Below are 14,822 nucleotides of genomic sequence, written 5' to 3'. Positions count from 1 at the left end.
TGTTTGAGTGAAGCAGCTGCTGTCTGACTGGCAGGCTTAATAAGGAGCTGCTGTTGCTTCGTTTAGTCCAGATTTAATTAACTTTGGCCTGTGTGCTTTTATGTGACTCTGTTTGGATTTGCTTCATTGTCCTGCCATTATCTTTCATGTGGCTGACTGGGTTTTGACTTTGATAGATAGATAGATAGATAGATAGATAGATAGATAGATAGATAGATAGATAGATAGATAGATAGATAATTAATAGAGGTGTAACAGCTCAGTAAGGTTTGCACTGCGTTTTTTGGTCAATATTTCAGTTTCATTTGGGTTTGTTTTGTACTTTAAGGAAAAAACAACATCCATCTCCACTGTTGTCTGTATTTTGTCTTATTTGAATTAGTAACTTTATTCATTGAGAGATCTGGGATAACCATATGAAATCAGCAAATATCCTTTCAAAGGCAAAAGTGCTACTTAGGCTATTAAAAAAAACAACATAAAAATGCTTTCAGTATAATCATTAATTCATCAGCTGAGTGTGTGGCTGTATGGCTCTCATACAGCGGATGTGTTTGTAACGCTGCACTTTTCATCCCCCAGTTCAAAATACAGTGAACACTCACGGTCACGTAACTCTCAGTCTCATCATTGGTGACAACTTTGAGGGGTGTACTGTGCACTGAAGGCTGTTTTTTTTTTATTTACAGTTCAGTTGTTATTGGGTACATCAGTGTACACAGTAATTGGCTCTTTGCATAAACTGGACACTGCTGCAGTATATTTGTTACAATGGATCTGTTGTGTCTGTGTTTGCTTTATCTAGTATTTCCCTTACATGAATCCATCCCACATAAATCCCAAATGGAGCTGCTCAGATAACATATGTTTGCATACATTAACATTTAGCTGGTTCTGTACAGTCTAAGAGTGTGCCGTGCCAGATGACAAGTGCCAGAGACAACGTAATCCCATAATACATTATAAAAAAGATAAGAAAAAAAACAACAACAGAAAAACACGTGTGATATGGCCACTTTAAACACACTGTTGAAAACCACAGACACTCTCAAGTCCCAATAGGAATATTATAGTGATGTTTGACAGGGAAGTGGGCCACGTGCCACTGAGCTTTCAAGGCAGGAAACTGGTGGAAATAGCCTGGCGGGATTGTCTTGGGAACTTTGGAGGTCTTCCAAGGCATTAACAGATAAATTTGGCTTTCACTTTGGATTTGTCGCGCAAGAGAGAGGAGGTGAAATCAGTGAGGGGTGTGGTGATGAAAGTTTCCAGTTTAATACGTGAAATCGCTTCTGTGTGTCTGGATTTTCTGCTTTTACCGGGGATATTCCCTTCATTGGCTTGTGGCTGTATGAGGCTTGAACCTGAGCTCTAAAGGTAATCGGTGTCTCTGCCCTTACAGAGCCTTTGCCATCATTAACTGTTGTACTATCTTGCACTAACATGACAATCCTTGTGCAAACTTGACCTCAGTTCTCCTGGGGGACCTGCACCTCCAACAGAAAATCCAAACTTACGCAGAATCAAAACTGTTTCCAATACCTTGAAAACTGAACACGCCTTTCCTAGAGGAATCAAGAAGGATCACAATGCAGCTTCAAGGCTTGGTTCTTTGTCGTAAAGGCTTTTATGTTTACATCCACGTGGGCTTCAAGTGATGAATTCAGTTGTTCAAGATCATTAGAATAACCTGTGAAGATTTTACGGTTGATTTAAAAGGTTTAGATGGTTGAATTCCCTCAAGAGAAATTGAAGTTTGAATCCAATCTGTTACAATGAAGTTCTTAAAACCCAAGTACCAGTCTTTCTACAGTACCTCAATGTGTGTGTGTGTGAGAGAGAGAGTGAGAGAGAGAGAAAGAATACATTAATGTTTAAACCTGACTTATTTTCCCTAAAGGAGAAATACACCCTGAAACAGAACTCCCATATTTTATTCAAATGAACTTGGATCGTTCAATCAATGTCTGAATAACTGTCTCCCCTCTGGGTCTTCTGGAAAAGAGAAACTCTATTTACAAGGAATAAGGTACTGGACCATTTAGATTTTACCCCCCTGGTGGGCCTAGTCTTTAATCACACGAGTGCTAATACCTCTAAAACCAGAAATGCACCCACTTTCCAAGAATAACACCCAAGGTGCTGTTCCACAAAGGCAGTCAGTCTCCCATTATAGTCAAAATAGCAGAGAAAGACAGGAGCCAGCTCTGATACTATTAACACTGGAGTCCTGTGCAATGTGTTGTATCACAGGGAGCCAGGCATGACACATCGAGGAACAATATTGAGCAGTATCAAAGTCCAACCAAACAATCGTGTGGACATCCATCAGCCTGAGTCAGAATGGCTGACAGAGATGAAGCGGCAGTAGATGGATTAGAGGCAATGAGCTGCTGATCCATCATCTTAACAAGTGACTGTGGCAGTTCTGTGGCGGCGCGCGCAGGACTTTCACTGTTGCAGATTACTGAGCGAGGAATGAGAAAGGTGTTATGAAAATGTGAAGAGCAGGAGCGACGTTCAGAATGATAAATTCAGGGGGAAAAAATACTTAAGTATAAAATCCCATCAGAGATAAACTGTTGGTTATGAATCAGGCAAGAGCCACGAAGGGTGCCTTATTAAAAACTGTTTTTTTTTTTTTTTTTTTTTGTCTTTGTGCAAAATCTTTTATATGCCAGTGGTGAGGAGTATTTTTCTTTTCATTTGACTCAGAATTATGAGGTTCTGTCAAAGGTCATGTTGACATGACACACCCTCATCAGCCTGGAATAACTCTCTGCCTCCAAAACCCTCCAATTTTCAAGGAACTGGCTACAGTAACCACTGAATTTTTCACACTATCAAACATGTCAGCTCATTTTTCAGGGAATTTAACCTTTTCTACAAGTAAGGAACAATGTCAGTGATCATTACAGTGCCAGAAAACTACAATAAAAGACAAACTAGAGGATCATAAGGTTGCTGCAGCACTGAGACAATATTTGAAGTAGAAAGTGTCTTGGAAACATGAGCAGGAGTCCTTTCAGCTCCTAAAAAGGCTTAATGAGGACATTGACTTTGTCCAGTGTGAAGTTTTGTTCTTGTTCTGTCTTCATGCTCGGCCATATCTTCCATAATATGTTAGTTTTTATTCTGCTTATATATTTTTATTGTATTTCTGGAACAGTTCTTTTGCATTTAATACTCTACACTTGCATCTGCCCTAACATTATTTTTAAATATACAATAATGTAACTACCCACTCAGATTGGATGTAAGTGTTTTTAGGAGTCGTGCTGTGGGCTCATGATGCCACCCAGGCACCCGGTACGATGGACAATTACTATATATGATATATACTGTGAGGTGTTTTCATATCTGATGAAGGATAACACTCAAATTCCAGCTACTGTTGCCAGAAATTATGATATGCAACTCTGACACTGAATACATTTACATGTAAGTCAATTAATTATGCACACTGAAAGTAGCGTGAAATGATGCTGCTCATAAAAGGACATAAAACATATTCCAGTCCAGAAATGCAAAATTGTAGAGTTTTTTTTAATTCATTGCAAATTAAACAATCATGGTTTATAGATAGATATCTACATACAGCTAAAAATCTGTGTTCTTTTGAGAAAACATACTAATCTTTAGAGGCATTTCCTCTACTCAAACCCAGATTTGTCAGCTGAATATATTCACTCTCAAATCGAGCTAACAAGTTTCTAGTACAAACACTCAGGAGATAAGTTGTTGCCTTGTTGATCAAAAACCTTTCACTTCACATTCAGACATGAAAGGGAGTTTCTCTACAGAATGACACCGAGGCTAATTCATCTGTCCAGGTTATATACAAAAACACACTTACAGTGAGTGGAGACGAAATCAAAAGACGTGGATACACGTTCTAAGCTAAGGCTTAGTGACAGGAGGCAGGTATACTGATCTCAAGGTTGTTTGTCTTAATTGGACAGTAATGTAACTACGAGCCTTTTTTTTTTTTTTTCAGTCATTCACTTTTCTGACGTTATCACAAAAAATAAAATGATCACCGGCAGACTTTTGATGAAAATGTGATTCCAACATAGACAGGATCAGGTAATGTTTCAAAGGGCAGCACAAAGGAGGAGAGAAAAAAATTCCAATTTTCCATTTAGGGATTGTCGAGACCACTGAGGACACTGAGGACAGGTTAGTGTACAGTTGAAGGTCCGTTAGACAGACCCATTAATGGAAGTTCTCAGATTCAATCCCAACAGCCATGCGTCCTGCCAAAGTGTCCTTGAACAACACTGAACCCCAACTCACTCAACTCAGTGAAAGCTGCTCTGGTCTCCATCGCACCATTTGCCTTTTTGTTATAAAACAAAACCAACGTAATCAAAATTCACTTGTTTCTCAACCTTTGAAACGCCAGCTGGCAGGTTGAGTGTGAAAGTGAGCGGTTGCCATTGTGGTTATGATGCCAAAACTGTTTTGGCAGCAGTTTTGGTGCTCCTGTGGGAGTGTTCAAGACAGTCTAAATAACCTCTACAGCAAAGAGCAAAGGTCTGCGAAAAATGTACCATCCAGTACAAAACAGCAAGTTTATTTCATCACACAGGAGGAAAATCGGTGATGCTGTGACGGTTCAACAGCTGTTTTACTGCTCAGAAAGCAGCTGGCATTTCACTGTTTATCAAGTGACTTTTACTGAGACTGCAGTTCATTTGAAAAAGTGACAGCATATTTTGTCACCAAGGACACTTAACAATATTGTAAATCTAAGATCAAAGTAAAGACGATGCAATCAGTAGGATGGTGATCAAAAGCAGGTTGTTAAACACCAGACTGAACAACACTTCCCTGATTGCTCCTTCCTTTCTGTTCTCAGTGGGCAGGGCCTTGGATAACATCTGTGTTGATGCTACAGATTATTGATCATATATTATACACAGAATGAAGATATACATCGATACAGTACTGCCATAATTTAATCCCAGGTGGTAGTATTGCTACAACGTGTGAGAGCTCAGTAACATCATGACAACAGCAACAACAACTCATGTAAGGCCCTTGGTGTGAGTATGAGTGTGTTTCTCCATAGCAATCCATCAGTCCATCAGTTTGTAGTGTTTTCTGGTTCCCGGCTCCGCCTACTTGTACATCGAGTTGAAGGCTCGGCCAATGATGAGCCTGCGCACCTCACTTGTGCCAGCACCAATTTCATACAGCTTGGCGTCCCGAAGGAATCGGCCCATGGGGTAGTCGTTGATGTAGCCGTTCCCACCTGTTGACAAGATGAGGCGTCGTGATTAAAAACGTGCTGCCAAACACAGATCTGGACTTAAATCTAGCACACGATGCTGAGCCACACAGCGGAGTGTGTTTACAGCAGCACCAACGAGCTATTGTTTAATCACATGGCCGTGCACACACTTGTGCACACACTGTGTGGAAGGTGTGCACAGGTTGCTTTAAAGTGTGCAGATGGTGCAGCTGCATTAAACCCCTTCATGGTGCTGTGAGAGTGCCTGATGCTCTGTTTCATGCTAACAACTTGCATGGAAAGTGCTGACAGCACAAAATTCCTTGATAACTCATTCCCTGAGCTGTTTTTGTTTTTAAATATCAAGTTAAATTTAACCATTACATTACACTTACACCTCATTTAATAAGTGAATATCTCTGTTTTACAGAACAGGTTGATTAAACGAGACCACTGAGTAATTAAGTAATCAGGTAAAAAAAATCAACTATTCCAAACATTCAGTGAGTCTGAGCCCTGCTGAAGGAGTGTGTAGTATTTAAACAAAACAAAACAACAACAAAAAAAGTAAAAACAGCCACAAAACATTTGCTCACTTTACTATTGCAAGGGCATACTGATTTGTTTTTTCAGGGAATGATATGCCCCTTGTGCATTCATTTTAATCAAAACAAGACGTGAGATTTATCTTGTTTAAACACATGCACACAACATAATCTCTTTCTTCATAAAACTTGGCCTCAAAATATGTTTCTCCCTCTTGCAGCCACTCTTGGGCTCTGTGTGCAATTTAACATGAACAGAAATGAGAGAAAAATGTATAACCCATGTGAAAACAACATAACAACCTTACAAATTAGCCAAAACAAATTAATTACAACTTGAAACATGTTTGTGATTTGGTGAGAAGAGGAGGAACATGCCTCTCCTGTATTGACAAAATGGTGACGGCTGCCTTCCGTTTAAGCCATCCCTGATGCATTTTCATCTGAACTAAGTTCCCTGGCACTTACCCAAACACTGAATGCCATCCAAAGCAACCTGAGTGGCGTTCTCAGCACAATACAGGATCACTCCAGCACAATCCTGCAGTGACAACACAAATCAGCACACTTACTGTATGGAATGGCGATTTTTTTTTTTTTTTTTTTTTTTTACCCTCAAGCATTCAATTTATTCAGTACAAGTTAGCAGAAAGTAAAACAGGACAAAAGGAGCATCAATTTCTTGTGGGAAGAACAGCTAGGTTAAAGAATAGCCAAGTTAATTTAAAACATGGCCTGCAGGTTCATCAGATTAAGTTAAGGCATTTAAAAACACTTGCAATGCAAGTTATAATACATTTAGAATAAAAAAAATTATGCAAAATTTTATATGAAAAGTGAAAATTGCTTTATCAACCATCTGCACTACTTTTACTAGACAAAATGTAGTTTGACAAAATTATTTTTTGAGAACAAAGAGCTTTTGATAAACATTATTTATGAACACTTTTAAACTGTATTACAGCATTTTAAAAACATATATTTTAATCCCTCTAAAACTGCACTTAAGAACTAGGCTTTATTAGGTGCTCAGGAGGATCGCTTCAGTAAGAGCCAGGCTTCCTTTGTTTCTTTGTGTAACACTTTCTGCAATGTGCAGCGCTTAGGGGAATTACAGTATGTGTGTCGTGCACAAACCTGACCTGCATAAAGGAAACACAGCGTAACAAGCACATACAAGGAAGCTGCTTTTAGTACAGATGTAAGTATGGCGATATGCTGTTCAACAATTCTCTTAATTACAAAACACTTCACAGTAGCGTCACTTGTATTTAAAACATGTGGACTGCCTGTATAGTGCATTGTGAGGACTAATTAATGAAGTCCAAATATTATATTTTTGACAACAGAGTAGTGAGGAGGTGAGAGGTTGACAGATTGTCTCACCATGGCACTGAAGTGTCCTCTGTCACAGGCCCGGGCCACGTTGTACACATACTGCCGACAGGAGCTGAGCCTGGTGTACATGTCAGCCATCTTGCCTTGCATCAACTGTCCGAGACAAGAACACACACAAGACATTAGGAAAAGGGAAACTTCACTCAAATTCACATTTAGGTTTTCAGTGATTTAACTCTCATCTTCATACCTGAGGCATTACCTGTTAAATATGTTATTTGATTGTATAGAGTGAGTAAGTTCGAACCTGAAAGTGTCCAATCTTTTGTCCAAAAGCTTCTCGGACGTGCAGGTATGGAACAGCATAGTCCAAAACTGACTGCATGATTCTGAAAATAATTATATTAAAGAGCACTAAGCAATTAAAATCTCACATAACAGGCAATGTAATGATAGCTCACAGACTTCTGAGTGGCAGAATGCAAAATAATTTGGGAAAGAAAGACACTGTCTGGTATTGGTCACACATCTCTGTTCTGAAACAACATCTTTGCTTTTTGCCTGGATTCAGTCCTCTGAACCTCGTTCTTTCCAATAATTCAAATGTCATGGATTTTGCGATTCATGAATCTACTCATCTTTGATGCATCATCAGCAATTAAATCACTCCTAAAACCAACTGTCCCTCTAAACCGTCTCTTACCACATACTGTAGAGGGTTTAGCGTGTCATTTAGGTTCATGGTATTATACAATACTAGGGTTACTAATAAAGCCGGGGTCTTAAATACAGTTTTAGAGGTATTAAAATTGTAAGTTTTGAAAAACTATTTTAAAACACTATAACACTATTTACAGTTCCCAAAATAGTATTTATAAATGGTATAAAAGCAAAGCAAGCTAGAAAGTCAAATCGCCTCTTGTGAGTCAAACTGCCTCCGTGGAGAAAACCCAAGCCAGACTCATGAGGCGCAAAATTCAAAACCATAGGAGGTTAATGAGCAAATAGGAACAGAATTTCAATTTAATATGAGTGGTTGGGGAGCGGGCGGGGGACTGGATCCAAGCAATCAGCGCTTTAAGCAGACAAAAAAAAACAGTTGTCAAAAATGATACAAATGTTACAAATATTTAGAGGACAAAAAGAATCAGAAGTTGAACACAATTTTTAAGCAATACATCATTATGAAATCTTTTCAAAACGTGACTGATAATTCAAAATCACTTCAGGTCATCCAAAGCCAACCTCTCTCAGTCCTGGTGTGGACTTACCCGATAGGTCCTGATGCAAGCACCAGCCTCTCCAGGTCAAGGCCGCTCATCATCACATACACACCTTTGTTCAGAGGACCGAGGATGTTCTTCTCTGAAACAAACAGCAAAGTTTACACATGGGTCATTCATCACGAAATGAGCCACAACCACAAATAGGAAAAAAAATTACTAGTCCATGATTCCTCAGCTTCACACAAATGCACACACACACACACACACACCTGGGATTTTGCAGTCTTCAAAGATCAGTTCGCAGGTGTTGGATCCCCTCATGCCGAGTTTGTCCAGCTTCTGTGCTGTAGAGAACCCTGGCATTCCCTACAGGGCAGACACACACACACACACACACACACACACACACACACACACACACACACACACACACACACACACACACACACACACACACACACGACACTGTTATATACAGCAGCACAAGGGAGTCTCAACCCAGAAGCAGACCAACGCAGAAATTATACACACCATGTGAGTCATTATTTGGCACCAGGCCTGTTGGCGACACAGCCCCGTGTGTGTGTGTGTCTGTTTGTTTGTGTCTTGGATGAATGTAATGTTTGTCTTTACCGTACATGTCGTTATTAGGATTCTCTGTGTTGTTGGATGTGTGACGGCTCACTGAGTTTCCTTCTCAGGGACCAACAAAGTTTATTTTTCTGTTCTGAGGCTGCAGTGTCCCCAGGATACATCCACACTAGTCAGAACTCACCTTTTCCACAATGAAAGCTGTGATGCCTCTCTGATAGGCCTCGGGATCTGTCTTGGCGTAAACGATCAGGACGTCGGCATCTGGCCCATTAGTGATCCAGAACTTGTTGCCGTTCAGGACATAGTAGTCGCCTATAGAAACACACCGAGTGGAAATTACCAGGAATGCCAGGACAAAAACTGATTTAAACTTGTGACTTCAAACAAGACGGATAGAAGGCAAATTTGCTTACACCATAACCTTAGATAAGCACTTAGATGGCATTCATAGGCTAAAAGAAGTGCAGGCATGTGACTGAAGTTATTTAACGGGCACCAATGTTTTGTCCCATGATATCTGCAGAGGGCTAAACAACAAATCCTGTCATCCTGGAACCACCTCTGTGTCTCGGCCTAAGCCAGCTGATAACCCGGCACAGATCGATCTCCGGCCTCTACACTGTCGTCAGCCTTATGATCAACAAAAGCTTCTACATCAATATTTACATGGCAGGGCATCAGGTGCACTTTTGAACAGCTGGTGAGGGATCACACCCTCGACCTGATGCTACTCTTTCATGACTCACCCTGTTTTCTCTTCCCTCAGCTTCAGCAGGCTGACAGAGAACTGATACGCACGTTCACCAGTTGGTGGCAGGTTTCTGTGTTTCTGTAACTGTGTAAACCTCAGTTAGATGGCTGTCAAGTTTCTGCTTTGATGCGTAATGCTTGTTTTTATTTGCTCTTGATTTTTCTTTCACAATAGTCAGATGATTCTTCAAATGTAGCTCTACAACACTGATATCTTCTTTTTCCACTTTCTGAAGCCCACTGTTACTTGCCCGCTCTCTCTCCTTTTCTCTGCCTCCAAGGAGCTGCTCTTGCTTCTCCTGCTCAGTGGTGATTTAAAATTCATGCTTGTTTATTTTCCTTCATTATTCTCAGTTGCTCTAGGCCATTTAGTAGCTATGCCTTTTTTTTTATTTTGTTTGTTACCTTGGTTGGCTGGCATCACAACCCACATGCTCAGCCTGCTGTCTTGAATCTAAATGTTGCACATTCCTGATCTCACCTCAGCAAAATCAGCCAAAACGTGTACCGATCAATCCAACCATGTGGATACGGGAAACTTTAACTGTGCACAGGCACCGCAAGTTTATGGGGTGAGGGAATGAGGCTATAAAAAGATGACTACCAGCAGGTTTATTAAATTAAATTTTTACAGTTACAACAAGCAATAAAATTCTGAGATGTACTGAGCCAGGTCTACACGCATTTCAGCAGATTTTTTAAATCAATCCAAAGAAAACCCCAACCAGAAACAGATTTTCTTTATATAAGCGTAGGCAAGAACCTTATTTACAGTTATGCTATATCAAAATACATGTTCTTCAGCAGGTAAAAACAACAAAAAAAACTGTTAGAATATCCTATGCCAAACTATGGACATTTAAATGATTTTTCCTTAAGCTGAACTACCACCGGAGTTTGCATGTTCTCCCCGTGTCTGCGTGGGTTTCCTCTGGGCACTCCGGTTTCCTCCCACCACCCAAAGACATGCAGGTTAGGTGAATTGGAGAAGCTAAATTGCCCCTAGGTGTGAGTGTGTGTGTGAATGTCAGTGTTTGTCTGTCTGCCCTGCGATGGACTGGCGACCTGTCCAGGGTGTTTCACTGCCTTCGCCCTATGAGCGCTGGGATTGGCTCCAGCAACCCCCCGCGACCCTAGTTAGGATAAGCGGTTTAGAAGATGAATGAATGAATGAATGAACTACCAGTCTTTAGCCCGCACCAAGAGACAAAATGCTGCAGTCCCTCCTAATGCCTTGCTTTTGCTTTGGCTACTATCAGACATTTACATCACCTAACAAGACTAAACCATAAAACTGGTTTTAACATTTCACTTGCCAGCTGTCTCCAATGAATCAAGAACTGCTTGTAGTGCTAAACCCTGTCATTAAGCAGCTGTCAGCTCATGACACTTTGCTGTGCCTTGCTGACTATTCAGGTCTGTGATAAAACTGCTAACAGAAAACACTGAGCCCAATCTCAAGTCTCTGCATATACACATCACTGCTGATACTGAAATTATGCCCATGCAGGATACATATGGTTCTTGGAGTGGAGCTGCACTGGCCAATAAAATATTCATTATGAAAAAGGGCCAAGCGCCAGCAATGTTTGTTCGCCAAAAAATAAATAACAAACCATAACACGTAGGTTGAGTCCTCATGTGAAATTTAACAGAAAATGATTAATCAGAACAGCAGCTGAACAGACGACATCTTCAGCAGATTTCAATGGCGGGTAAAATACTGTGAACCAATGATAGGCGTCTGTATATATGAGTGAATATGCAATCTATATGTGCATGCAGAGCTGATTAGCACAATATGTGATGATTTTAATTTGTAGTGCGAATGCAGATGAATGAATCATATTCTCTGGGGTCTCACCTTTCTTCACGGCTCTGAGTTTCATGGAGACGACATCTGAGCCGGCGTTGGGTTCGCTCATGGCCAGCGCTCCCACGTGTTCTCCTGTCATCAGCTGGCAACAGGAAAAACGATAGTCAGGAGTGTGAAATACACCTTCCTTCTGTATTTTATTCATTTTTCCAATAGTTTGTAACAGAGACACAGACACTATGGGGGGAGGTTTTGGCAGATTTGTATGAGCCAGAATTTGAGGCCAATCAGATTTTGTTATATGGTACTCCTACAGAAAGTGTGCTCAAACAGCAGGGCAAAAATACTTGATTCCAGTTATTTAAGGATTTGGGTTTGAGAGTTGTAGAGAGTAATGCTCAAAGTTTGGCCAGTAAACGTGAATGGTTGGCCTGTTTACTACAATATACCCACATTTTACTTGCAACAAAGCATTTTGCAATCATCAAAATGCTCATACTCCATTGATTTTCAAATTACAATTTTTGGCTGAGACAGCCATCTTATAATGTTCTGCTTCTGTGGCTGACAATATCACCACCATTCATAAACCACAGAGCTGAGAGATGGCAGTGTAAAGCAAGCGTTTCCTTGGGACTTTTTTTTCTGTGGAGAGACTGTTTCACTCCACATAAATTCAAGTCATCAGAACACAAGAGTGCTACTGCTTTTAAGAAAACTAACAACAATATCTTCATGTGGTGATGGAATACTGTTGTGAAGAAAGTTTGAAGACTCTGATAGTTGATTTTCATATCATAGTGGAATGAATGGATTCCAATGGCTCCCTCTATCCATATTGCACAGTAGATATAGTAGATATTATGCTAAACATGCAAAATCACTGGCATGGTCCTTTAACAATAGATGCTTGGCACTAACCTTAGGCATGTACTTCTCCTTCTGTTCTTCAGTGGCATGACGCACCATCTGATTGACACAGAGGTTGGAGTGGGCCCCGTAACTAAGGGCGATGGCTGCTGACACCCGCGACATTTCCTCCATCACAATGACATGATCTAGGTAGCCCAATCCTGTGCCCCCGTGTTCCACTGAAAGAGGTACAGAAAGAGTAAATGCATTTAAATGCTCACAAAAGAGAAAGCAGCATTCAGTTCAAGACACGTGGCTTTAATTAAAAACATATATGGGTGAAAGATTTGGGCTTCAAGGACAGCAACGTGTGTTAAAGTTGCTGAAAATGCAAACCAAAAAACCAACCAACCAAACAAAATAATGTCAATGTTATCTTGATAGCCTAATCATCCTTAGGCCATCCCCTAGTGCATGTTTATGTAAAACTGTGTCAGGCTGTGGCGTCAGTAGGTGGACTTTAAATTTGAACAAACCTGTGTTAGATTTTAAACAGGCTTATCCAAACTGAATATAGATATAGTAGATGCAATGCAAAATTTCTGCACTTTGTCATTTTACAATGCTCTTGATAAATTCTAGATGAAATATGAACAGGAGAAAAAAACATGAAATGTCTATTTGATCTGCACCTCTCATTATGCAATAATATACTGTTATACAAGTTCTCTTACATATATAGTAGCAGATTATTTTATGCTGTAACTGTCTCACCTGGAGCAGTGATCCCAAGGAGTCCCATCTCCCCCATTGCCTTCCAGTAATCCTGGTGGAGAGACCAACCAACCAATTAAGAGCAAAATTAAAAAAAAACCAAAAAAACTGATAGTTGTCTCATGTTATGTGTATAGTGGGATAGAAAAACAGATATGAAAAAGATCAGATATGTGTAGGTGTTGGAGGGTTGTTCCTCTTACTTTTAAGGTAAATTTAGTCCCATATGAGACAAGGCATTATGTCCCATGTTCATTGTGATGCTACATCTGATGAAATATGAAACTGTCAGCCAACTGTGTTTTAGAGAAGTGGTTAAACTCACACGCATTCCTGGAAAATCATTGTTTTTGTCGATGTCATCGGCATAAGGAGCAAGTTTTTCTGCACAGAACTTGCGAACTGTTTGCCTAAGCTGTGCAAAAAAAAGAAGACAAACTGTATTCAGTGAATAGCAATAACAGTTTATGTGGATGATCCAATGCTGATACCCGTGTAGCTATCACATGACAAAAGATCTTCAAAGAAGAGTAACCCTAACCCTGATCTTAGCCTAACCTTAAGCCTAACTCAGGCACTTAATATCTAGATACAAACCTCCAAACCACTGCACCATTTGACACTCAGACTTCAGTGCAGTGTAAAATAAATCAACAACTGCAATTGAGTTTACATTTATTTCCATGCTCAAGTGAAGACAAGAGGTTCATGAGTAACAAGTTCACATCGTAAATCACTACCAAAATATGTAAATAAACACAACCAGTGTTTTGTCTGACAGATGATACCACTTCAGTTTTTCAGGAGTGGATAAAACCAAGGTCAGTAACTTTCACCCAATCAGATCATTCAGAGGAACCCCACCTCCTCCAGCCCTGCCTCTGTGTGGAGCTGCAGCCATAAATACACTGACCTCCCGTCACCTTGCTTTGATTGAACCTTGTTTCACACTCCTCATAACTTACTAAATTGCTCTCTTGGCCATACGATAAAACAGTAGACAGAGAATGGCGTGTTTAGCCACGGCTAGTGATTCAAGAAGCTAACGTTAGCTGGTTTAGCTAACTTATGGCCAGCTTAACGTCCAGCAGCACAACTTATGCAACTGGTTTCATTACAAAACTAAAGGCAGTGTCGTCTAGATGTCGAGTGAGACGCAGTTTACAAGCAAACTTTGGTTAATATCCAGATGAGAGCAGCTGGATGTTTACCTAACCCTAGCTACATGGGCTAACAACTCTGTTACCTAACGTTGTGTCAGCTCTGTCATGCGCGCCCCAACGCGTCCTTTGACAACCTTTTGTTTATTTCAACTTATAATGAAAACCCAAACTCAAGCCCAAACCAAGAAGCTAAGACAACCCCGAGAGGGAAGCTTCTCTCTCCGGCGGCGGGGGGCTTGCTCGGCTAACCTGTATCTGCTCCTCGGTGAGCCCGTTCACCACGTCGTCCACAGGGATGGCAGCCCCGGCGCATCCTCTCCTCGCCAGCGCCGGTACGGAGACCCTGGAGCCGACACGGAGAGCGTTTCTGACGGCAAACATGTCCTCAGGTTATGTGTTTATGCGCTGGGTCTCCGAAACTCACAGATGTAAAGAGGAGAATATAATTACGTAGTTGTTAGTACACAGATCAGTCTGCCCTCTAGCTGAGCTGAGAGGAAGAAACAGCGAGACCTATCACTCTTCGTG

General features: G+C 40.7%; 1 protein-coding gene across 1 annotated transcript; it reads right to left on the bottom strand.

The window, feature by feature from the left end:
• Window positions 1-3,971: 3,971 nt before the first annotated feature.
• ivd (isovaleryl-CoA dehydrogenase) lies at window positions 3,972-14,675 on the bottom strand. The gene is made up of 12 exons (XM_030044286.1): window positions 14,544-14,675; window positions 13,457-13,546; window positions 13,132-13,183; window positions 12,427-12,596; window positions 11,554-11,647; window positions 9,121-9,251; window positions 8,615-8,711; window positions 8,391-8,484; window positions 7,427-7,508; window positions 7,168-7,272; window positions 6,250-6,322; window positions 3,972-5,257 (listed from the first exon to the last, which is right to left on the bottom strand). Exons 1-12 carry the CDS (start codon window positions 14,673-14,675, stop codon window positions 5,124-5,126), a joined length of 1,254 nt encoding a protein of 417 aa, XP_029900146.1. The 3' UTR covers window positions 3,972-5,123.
• Between the last annotated feature and the right edge of the window lie 147 nt (window positions 14,676-14,822).

The sequence above is a fragment of the Myripristis murdjan genome, chromosome 22 (genome assembly GCF_902150065.1).
Source record: "Myripristis murdjan chromosome 22, fMyrMur1.1, whole genome shotgun sequence".
In the NCBI taxonomy this organism is placed as follows: domain Eukaryota; kingdom Metazoa; phylum Chordata; class Actinopteri; order Holocentriformes; family Holocentridae; genus Myripristis; species Myripristis murdjan.
Note: the sequence above shows the minus strand (reverse complement) of the source record. Positions and strands in the feature narration are given on the sequence as shown.

What these genes read in the sequence shown, in the direction of transcription:
- ivd (XM_030044286.1), bottom strand. Translation starts at nt 14,675, where the DNA reads ATGTTTGCCGTCAGAAACGCTCTCCGTGTCGGCTCCAGGGTCTCCGTA. An exon ending in CAGCTTTCATTGTGGAAAAG is followed by an intron (nt 8,712 to 9,120) that starts GTGAGTTCTGAC and finishes TCTGCCCTGTAG; the next exon opens with GGAATGCCAGGGTTCTCTAC. An exon ending in CTTGCATCAGGACCTATCGG is followed by an intron (nt 7,509 to 8,390) that starts GTAAGTCCACAC and finishes AATTATTTTCAG; the next exon opens with AATCATGCAGTCAGTTTTGG.